This window comes from Somniosus microcephalus, chromosome 4, assembly GCF_052327205.1.
Source record: "Somniosus microcephalus isolate GS21.2 chromosome 4, FLI_Smic_1.0, whole genome shotgun sequence".
In the NCBI taxonomy this organism is placed as follows: Eukaryota; Metazoa; Chordata; class Chondrichthyes; order Squaliformes; family Somniosidae; genus Somniosus; species Somniosus microcephalus.
This window is the reverse complement of record NC_140990.1, coordinates 100,793,215-100,803,663: the sequence shown is the minus strand read 5'-3', so window position 1 is coordinate 100,803,663 and position 10,449 is coordinate 100,793,215. Positions and strand designations below refer to the sequence as shown.

The following is a 10,449-nucleotide window of genomic DNA, read 5'->3' as shown; positions in this document are numbered from 1 at the left end:
CTGAAGAAAGGCCACTTCTCCAAGGCCTGCAGGAGCGGATCCTCAGAGGCCAGCAGTGCCGCATGCGAACTATGGGGGCGGCCATCTTCGTTTAGGGCAACTGAGGCCAGCATCCCCACACATGAGTCATGGGGGCGGCCATCTTTGTTTAGGGCAACTGAGGCCAGCATCCCCACAGATGAGTCATGGGGCGGCCATCTTTGATTAAGGCAACCGACCCCAATAGTGCCTCATGTGAGCTACGGGGGCAGCCATCTTCTCCGTCATTTTGCCCTACCTCGTGGGAGACGCCATTTTACTCACCACGCCCGACCGCCTCGCCCGCAGATGACAACGACTCGCTCAGCTACACACTAGCTTCCGTCACCCTGGACCAAGCCCGCCCGCACCATCTGTCCAAGTCAATGATGGACATCAAAGTGAACGGCCACGCCACGACCTGCCTGTTCGACAGCGGAAGCACGGAGAGCTTCATCCACCCAGACACGGTGAGCCACTACTCCCTCTCTGTCCTACCAATGCGCAGCCGAATCTCGATGGCAACGAGGTCCCACGCCACGGACATCAGCGGCTACTGTGTCGTGACCCTGTCGGTTAAGGGCACGGAGTATAAAAACTTTAAACTCCTCGTCCTCCCCCATCTCTGCGCTGCCGTCCTACTAGGGCTGGACTTCCAATCCCACCTCCAAAGCGTAACCCTAGCATACGGTGGACCCCTCCCCCCACTCACAGTCAACAACCAGCAAACGTTAAACCGCCCACCGCGTAACACCTGCAGCCTCTCCACCCTCAAGGTCCCGCCACCCTCTCTGTTTGCTAACCTTACCCCTGACTGCAAACCCATCGCTACCAAGAGCAGGCGGTATAGCGCCGGGGACAGAGCCTTCATTAGCTCTGAGGTGCGGCGCCTCCTGAAAGAGGGCATTATCGAGGGGAGCAGCAGCCCCTGGCGTGCCCAGGTCATAGTCGTAAAGACCGGCGATAAAAACCGCCTGGTCATCGACTACAGCCAGACCATAAACAGATATACCCAGCTGGACGCATACCCCCTCCCCCGCATATCTGACATGGTCAATCAGATTGCACAGTATAAAGTATTCTCGACCATCGACCTGAAGTCGGCCTACCACCAACTCCCTATCCACCCTGAGGACCGCCAGTATACCGCCTTCGAGGCGAATGGGCGCCTATACCATTTCCTTAGGGTCCCCTTCGGTGTCACTAATGGGGTCTCGGTCTTCCAAAGGGAGATGGACCAGATGGTTGACCAGAACGAACTGCAGGCTACATTCCCCTACCTAGATAACGTCACTATCTGCGGCCGCGACCGGCAGGAACATGACGCGAATCTGGAGAAATTCCTCCGTACGGCCCAACGGCTGAACCTCACCTACAATAAGGAGAAATGCGTGTTTAACACCACGCGCCTTGCCATCCTCGGCTGCGTAGTGGAGAACGGAATCATCGGCCCCGACCCAGAAAGAATGCGCCCCCTCATGGAGCTACCCCTCCCCCACTGCCCTAAAGCACTTAGGAGAACCCTGGGGCTTTTTGCCTACTATGCCCAATGGGTACCCAATTACGCGGACAAAGCCAGACCCCTCCTGAAAGCCACTTCCTTCCCCCTCACGGAGGAGGTGTGCGCGGCCTTCTCCCTCATTAAGGGAGACATAGCCAAGGCCACGATGCACGCAGTGGACGAGTCCATCCCCTTCCAGGTGGAGAGCGACGCATCCGACTTCGCCTTAGCCGCCACCCTAAACCAGGAGGGGAGGCCAGTGGCCTTCTTCTCAAGGACCCTACAGGGCCCCGAGATCCGACATTCGTCGGTCGAGAAAGAGGCCCAGGCGATCGTGGAGGCAGTACGGCGCTGGAGGCACTACCTGGCAGGCAAACGATTTACCCTCCTCACCGACCAGCGTTCGGTGGCTTTCATGTTTAATAACAAGCTGAAGGGCAAAATCAAGAATGACAAGATTTTGAGATGGAGAATCGAGCTCTCCACCTACGATTATGAGATCTTGTACCGGCCAGGCAAGCTGAACGAATCCCCTGATGCCCTTTCACGAATGACATGCGCCAGCGCGCATATCGATAGGCTTCAGACCCTCCACGACCAGCTCTGCCACCCCGGAGTCACCAGACTCTACCATTTCATTAAGGCCCGCAACCTGACCTACTCCATCGAGGAGGTCAGGACCATGACCAGGAACTGCCAGACCTGTGCGGAGTGCAAACCGCACTTCTATAGGCCGGACCGAGCAAGCCTGATCAAGGCCACCCGCCCCTTCGAGCGCCTGAGCATCGACTTTAAGGGGCCCCTCCCGTCCTCTGACCGTAATGTGTACTTCCTCAACATCGTTGATGAGTACTCCCGTTTCCCCTTTGCCTTCCCCTGCCCCGACATGACCAGTAGCACGGTCATTAAGTGCCTGAATGCCCTCTTCGCCTTGTTCGGGTTCCCGAACTATATACACAGCGACCGGGGCTCCTCCTTCATGAGCGAGGAACTCCAGCAATTCCTCCTAGAGAGAGGTATTGCAGCAAGCAGGACCACCAGCTACAACCCCAGAGGTAACGGTCAGGTGGAAAGAGAGAACGCGACGGTATGGAAGGCCGTCCTCTTAGCCTTAAAGTCTAAGGGCCTCCCAACCTCCCGCTGGCAAGAAGTCCTCCCGACAGCGCTGCACTCCATCCGGTCATTACTTTGCACGGCCACTAACACCACCCCCCATGAACGAATGTTCGTTTTCCCCAGGAAGTCGACTACGGGAACCACTCTACCAACCTGGCTGACCGCCCCGGGGCCGGTCTGGCTGCGGAAACACATGAGGGCCCATAAAATGGACCCCCTGGTCGAGAGGGTGAACCTCCTGCACGCCAACCCCCAGTACGCCTACGTGGCGTACCCAGACGGGCGGGAGGACACTGTCTCCCTACGAGACCTTGCACCCTCAGCCGATCCGGAAACACCGCCACCACCCCCCCCAACCTCAGCCCAGGTAGACGGCATGCCGGAACCCCACGAGCCCTCGCCGACCACGCAAACACCAGCATCAACACCGGATAAGGCACCAGCACCGGATAAGGCCACACCACCGCTGCGGCGATCGGAGAGGCTTATGAATCCTCCGGACAGACTGACCTACCAGAATTGGTAGTACACTTCACCCTGCCGGACTTAATTCTAAACAAGGGGTGAATGTGGTAAACCACGTTCACTATCGTATCACTGTTAGTAGTTAGCACTGTTCACCACTGTTCGTTATAACTGTATCACTGACCACTATTGTATCACGGTACAAGGTCGCCTCTTGCCACACTGCTATACCTGGGATGACCACTGCCGACTCCGCCTTGGCTCCACCCACCAGGCCAGGTATAAAGGTGAGCGACTGGCTGGTATTCCTCCTGCTTGGATCGGATCACCCACGAGAGTGGGCTCTGTTATTTAGTCAATAAAAACCTTTAGTCACCTTCGTAACTCTTCGCCTTTTATTGGAGGAATTGATAGGTATATCACTAACATACCTTGTCCTATTTCTTTATTCAAGATAATTGTTTCAAATACTTCCTTTATCAGGTTTTTAGCTCCGCCATTGATCCCTGTCAGTAATCCTTGGTTAGGGTATAGGGGCTGGGGTTCGGGGGGTTAGGATGTTAGGCTATGAGACAGTGATTAGGGGTAGAAACCACTATTGACAACGCCAGTGTCACCAGACGTGTTCTCTTTCATTTCATGGTGTTTTATCCTCACGCAGATGAGTCAGAAAACAGCCTCATGAATTGTTCATTCAAGGAACCTTCTTTCTGGCCCGAGCCTGATTTCCTCTCTTCTTTCACATCTCTACATTTGCCACAGAAAACGACATCAGGGTCATTAGATTTTGGGATTTTGCGACATGAACAGGCAGATGCAGGTGTTGTGCTGGCTACATACAATCATTGGCCTGCCTGAAAAGGGCTTGTGAGAATAACCTGTCACCAGGCCCCACCAGTCAGCATCTAATTCCACCATCATATCTTCATCCATTACCCGCCTTTCACCCTCACTGGAGCAGATTTCACCTCCATGACCATTCCCCATACTGAGGCTTTCCGATTCACATTTTATAGACTCAGTGTAAGTGGTCCCTGGATTTGGTATCTCAGAGTAAGTAGTCACTGGATTTGGTGTCACAGTGTAAGTGGTCCCTTCACAGAGTGGGTTCCCCAGGCCCCGCCCCCACACAGAGCGGGTTCCCCAGGCCCCGCCCCCACACAGAGCGGGTTCCCCAGGCCCCGCCCCCACACAGAGCTGGTTCCCCAGGCCCCGCCCCCACACAGAGGAGGTTCCCCAGGCCCCGCCCCCACACAGAGAGGGTTAATGCTGGGTCAGGATATAAAGAGACCGCTCGCTGTTCCTCCTCCCACTGCCTGGGGGAATGGGCCAGATATTTAAAGGGACAGGGTCTCCCCTTTCTCTGCCTATTTATTGTTAAAGGGACAGACCCGTTTATCTTTGGAGTGTTGGCGGACTTCACTAACAGAGCTCCCATTACAGTCGCTCCCTTCTGTACTGTGCAGTGATTGTAAACCTGTCTATTTCAGTGACTTGAGCCTTTCTAAAATGTCTCACTATTTTTGATGATCCATTTGACTTGCTTGTTTAATATTGAAAGTCTTCAGAATTTTGCAGTGTGACGAAGGTTTCGTTTAAAGGTGGAGTGATATTTCTTTCTAAATATTCTGTTCTCCCCCTCTCCCTTCCACTTTAAAACACTCTGCACTACTGACTAGGAAGGTACCAAGTTCAATCCTTGATCTGGGCTGTGAGTTGATCTCTGACAAGGCAGCAGTTCAGGGGCTATAATTATCCTCAGTACCACTGGGCTAACTAAGAGTGAGAATCAGGCACTGCCCCTGCTCTTGATGGAGATCCAGTGACATCAACTGGGAAGTGTATGGATGTCAATTGAGGGCAGGATTGGACTGCTGTCACTGCTGACACTCACTGAGTCGGCTGATGGTGAGGCTCTAGAATCATCGAATCATAGACTCATTAGAGCCCAGCAGGAGGCCCATCGAGCCCGTGCCAGCTCTCTGCAAGAACACTTCAGCGACCCCCACTTCCCCTGCCCTTTCCTCGTAGCCCTGCCAACATTTTTCCTTCAGGTACTTATCCAATTCCCTTTTGAAAGCCACAGTTGAATCTGCCTCCACCACCCTTTCAGGCAGTGAATTCCAGATTCTAACCACTTGCTGCGTAAAAAGTTTTTCCCCATGTCACCTTTGGTTCGTCTGCCAAACACCTTAAATCTGTGTCCTCTGGTTCTCGACCCTTCCGCCAATGGGAACAGCTTCTCTCTATCTACTCTGTCTAGACCCCTCATGTTGTTGAGTTCTATCAAATCTCCTCTCAACCTTCTCTGCTCCAAGGAGAACAACCCCAGCTTCTCTAGTCTATCCACGTAACTGAAGTTCCTCATCCCTGGAACCACTTTTTCTGGAACAAATCTTTTCTGCACCCTCTCGAAGGCCTTCACATCCTTCCTAAAGTGTGGTGCCCAGAATTGGACACAATACTCCTGTTGAGGTCATGAGAACATATGAACATAAGAAATAAGAGCAGGAGTAGGCCACATGGTCCCTCGAGCCTGCTCTGCCATTCAATAAGATCATGGCTGATCATCGACCTCAACTCCACTTTCCCGCCTGATCTCCATATCCCTTGATTCCCCTAGAGTCCAAAAATCTATCGATCTCAGCCTTGAATATACTCAAAGACTCAGCATCCACAGCCCTCTGGGGCAGAGAATTACAAAGATTCACAACCCTCTGAGTGAAGAAATTCCTCCTCCTCTCGGTCTTAAATGACCGACCCCTTATCCTGAGACTATGCCCCCTAGTTCTAGACACTCCAACCAGGGGAAACAACCTCTCAGCATCTACCCTGTCAATCCCCTTCAGAATCTTGTATGTTTCAATGAGATCACCTCTCGTTCTTCTAAACTCCAGAGAGGTCGGACCAGTGTTTTATAAAAGTTCATCATAACTTCCTTGCTTCTGTACTCTATGCCTCTATTTATGAAGGCTTGGGTCCTGTAGGCTTTTTAAACCGCTTTCTCAACCTACCCTGACACCTTCAATGATTTGTGCACATAAACCCCCAGGTCTCTCTGTTCAGGCACCCCCTATAGAATTGTACCCTTTAGTTTATATTGCCTCTCCTCATTCTTCCTACCAAAATGTAGAGGTGAACTAGTTGCACCCAGCCAGATTCAGTTCCTCTGGAGAGAAGGGGAGACACAAAATCCCAGATGATGTAATGAATGTTGTTTTTAGACAGTAAGGATGAAGGGAGAGTGTGTAGAACAGGGAATTTACAGCTTATGAGGGCCAGGGGGGGGGGAAGGGTGTTGTATAGAAACTAGATTTGTCTGTTCTGAAGATCTATCCTGTTGTAAACACCATTTGAGGGTATTAGAAGGGGAGGATCTGCAGTGGAAACTGAATCCAAACATTGCGTCAAGATCTGACAGATTCACTGGATTTATCAGGACCTGAATATCATCGGCCTTTGGATATAGAAGGAAAAAGCACCAGTCACAGCGGGGAGAAACAGGACAAGTGTTCTGTGTGTGGATCCACTTTTAACAAATCGTCTAGCCCATGAGACTCGTGCACCCACCTGAATCAATGGTGTAAATGTGGGGAATGTGGGAACGGATTCAGTTGCCCGTCTGAGGTGCAAACTCATCGGAACAATCACACCGGGGGGAGTCTGTTCACCAGCTGAGTGTGGAAAGAGAGTCATTCACTCATCTCATCTATTCCCGCACTAACAGGTTCGTAAGGAGGAGAATCAATTCACTGGAAAGTGATTCAAACAATCATCCCATTTACTGACACACCAGCACAGCCACACTGGAGAGAGACCGTTTAGATACTTCACGTGTGGGAAGGGATTCACTCAGTAATCCTCTTGCTGACACACCAGCTTGTTCACACTGGGGAGAGACCGTTCACCTGCTCCATGTGTCGGGTGGGATTCACTCAGTCATCCGACCTGCTGACACACCACCGTGTTCACACCGGGGAGAGACCATTCACCTGTTCAGTGTGTGGGAAGGGATTCACTCAGTCATCCAACCTGCTGACACACCAGCGAGTTCACACTGGGGAGAGACCGTTCACCTCCTCCGTGTGTGGGAAGGGATTCCCTCGGTCATCCGACCTGCTGAGACACCAGCGAGTTCACACTGGGGAGAGGCCATTCACCTGCTCCGAGTGTGGGAAGGGATTCATTCAGTCATCCCACCTGCTGATACACCAGCGAGTTCACATTGGGGAGAAGCTGTTCACCTGCTCGGTGTGTGGGAAGGGATTCACTTGTTCATCCTACCTTCTAACTCACCAGCGAGTTCACACCGGGGAGAGTTCGTTCACCTGCTCCGTGTGTGGGAAGGGATTCACTCAGTCATTCAGCCTGTTGAGACACCAGCATGTTCACACTGTGGAGAGACTGTTCACCTGCTCTGAGTGTGGGAAAGGATTCACTCAGTCATCCACCCTGCTGAGACACCAGCGAATTCACAAGTGACTGCAGAGGTTTGATTCTGCTCTTTTTGCTGCTGTTACTTACATCCAGGACTGAATCATGTTCATTCTGACAGTTGGAGTTTGTTTCTGCTGCTGATAATAACCCCTGTAACTGGGCTGGAGTTTAATATTTTGATATTTCAGTTAACGCAGTGTGTCGATATTTGATGTCTCCAAGATAAGAGGAGACTAACCAATGTCCTGTTACCAAATGTCAATTTTTGGGCCTTTTCTCCTTTCTAACTCGAGATTATTTCAGTTCTCGTACCTTCGGTTACTCTCATGGACAAGTCCCAGCTCCCCATACCTTCCAGAGTGCCTTTCCTAGCCTTGGTATCCAGGGAAGGTCTCCGTAACACGCCCGGGATCACTAAACACAAAACCCAGTCTGTTAATCACGTTCAGCTACTGGACTTAGCGTGTGTCCCACAGCATCTCTCTCACCTTTGATGTGTGAATAGAGCATCACGCCTGCAAACCTGCTTTCAATTTAAATTTGAATCCACTCAGCAAGTGTATTTAAAAAAGTACGTACAAGTAAACAGATCACATCAAATAATTGGCAAAGTTTTAGAGTCAACAAGATGAACAAGTGAACACATCATGGTCCAATACCCCAACTCTATATTCACAGGAGAAAGTCTGTTATCTAACTCCTCGAGTGGACAGAATAGAGAAAGATCCCAACTCGAAGAACATCTAGAATCTGTTGTAAATATCTTTCAAATCCTGACTGGTCCAATCTGTCGGTTTCCTTTCAATTGAAGTGAATGGAAGATGAGAGGGGTGTTGGCATATGGACCTCGGTTAATTCAGCTTCTGAAAGGTGTTCATGTTTAGTTCATTCGATATCGGGGAAAATGTGGTTGGTATCATTAGAGAGAGAGAGAGATTTCACTGAGCAACAGCTGGTGTTTGCAACCAACTGGCCTTGGATATTTTCATCACAGAATATTTCGATCAGAAATATGATGTTGGGATAAGAAAAGTCTGGAGACTAGTGGTTTGTGCTGCCCCAGGAAGGCCACAGTGTTTTTACTGCTTCTAATGTTGTTGACGTGTGTTGAAGAAAATGCAGACTTGTGTCTCTGGACCGTGCAGTAGCCAGAGACGACCATATTAGGCAATGCCAGCTCCAGTTTGATAAGAGGTTGATGGCAGAGCAAGAGATCCAGCAGTTTTAAGAATTTATCTCCCGTTATCGGCAGACATCGAATGTCGCAGCGTGCTGACAAAATTGGACTTAAGACTTTAACCTATTGGATTAAATTATTGGGATGGATTGTTATAGAATTGAATTGTTATAGAATGGAAAAGTAGTGAAGTTATGTTAAACTTGTATCGAACCTTGGTTAGACCACACTTGGAGCACTGCGTACAATTCTGGTCGCCATATTATAAAAAGGATATAGAAATGAGAGGGTATACCTGTCAGGAAAGGATGGACAGGCTGGGTCTCTTTTCTCTTGAAAAAAGAAGGCTGAGTGGTGAACTAATAGAGGTCTTTAAAATGATGACAGGTTTTGATAGAGTAGATACAGAGAGAGTGTTTCCACTTGTGGGGAAGAGCATAAATAGAGGCCATCAATATAAGATAGTCACCAAGAAATCCAATAGGGAATTCAGGAGAAACTTCTTTACCCAGAGAGTGGGGAGAATGTGGAACTCACTACCACAGGGTGTGGTTGAAGTGAATAGTATGGATGCATTTAAGGGGAGGCTAGACAAGCCTATGAGGGAGAAGGGAATAGAGGGTTATGCTGATAGAGTTAGATGGGGAAAGACGGGAGGAGGCTCCAGTGGAGCATAAACGCCAGCATGGACTGGTTGTGCCGAATGGTGTGTTTCTGTGCCGTATATCCTGTGTAATCCTATTTTCCAAGACACATTGCTCGAAGGGAAGGATAAATGACTCGCATCCAAACACAATTGTTACTTTTGTCTTCTTTGTAAAATCACATAGTCTGGGCATAATTTGTTTGTGAAATTAAAATTGATTATATAGACTAGAAATAATTGAATCAGGAAATGTATTTTAAAATGATGTGCGTTTTGAAATTGTACTTGGAACATCTCCTCATTAAAGCTCACCCATTGTTCTGTTACAGTTTTTCCTGTCAGTCTTTGGTTCCATTTTACCCTGGCTAGATCCTTTCACATCCCATTGAAGTTAGCCCTATTCCAGTTTAGAAGTTACACTCCAGATTGTTCCTTGCTCCTCTCCATTGCTAATCTAAATCTTATGATACGATGATCACTCGTACCCAAGTGTTCTCCCACAGACACTTGGTCGACCTGACCCACCTCATTCCCCAGCACCAGATCCAGCAATACCTCCTTCCTAGTTGGGCCAAGAACATACTGGTCCAGGAAATTCTCCTGAACACATTTCAGAAATTCCTCCCCCTCCTTTCCCTTTACCCGAGCATTATCCAAATCGATATTTGGGTACTTAATGTCCCCCAATATCACCACTCTTTAGCTCCGGCATATCTCTGCGATTTCCCTGCAGATTTGCTCCTCTACCTCCCTCTCACTATTTGGAGGCCTATAGAATACCCCCAATAGCACGATCATACCCTTTTTGCTCCTCAACTCTAACCAAATGGATTCTGTCCTTGTCCCCTCAAGAACATCCTCCCTTTCCAACACTACAATGTCTTCTTTCAACAGCACTGCCACCCCACCTCCCTTTTTTCCTTCCCTGTGTTTTCTGAACACCTTGTACCCTTGAATATTAAGTGCCCAGTCCTCAGCATTTCTAAGCCACGTTTCCGTTATTGCCACAACATCATATTGTGCTTGTAGCTCACCAACCTTATTCACCACACTTTGTGTGTTTACGTACATGCATTCTGAACCCATTTT

At 49.6% G+C, this 10,449-nt stretch overlaps 1 protein-coding gene across 1 annotated transcript in view; it reads left to right on the top strand.

Annotated features, from left to right (window-relative positions):
- Positions 1 to 3,902: 3,902 nt before the first annotated feature.
- LOC147119594 (uncharacterized) overlaps positions 3,903 to 10,449 on the top strand; it is a 120,567-nt gene continuing 114,020 nt past the window's right edge. The window contains exons 1-2 of the mRNA XM_085984123.1: positions 3,903 to 3,920; positions 6,980 to 7,495. Coding sequence (XP_085840249.1) covers positions 3,903 to 3,920; positions 6,980 to 7,495 — 534 coding nt within the window. The remainder of the gene's footprint in view (positions 3,921 to 6,979; positions 7,496 to 10,449) is intronic.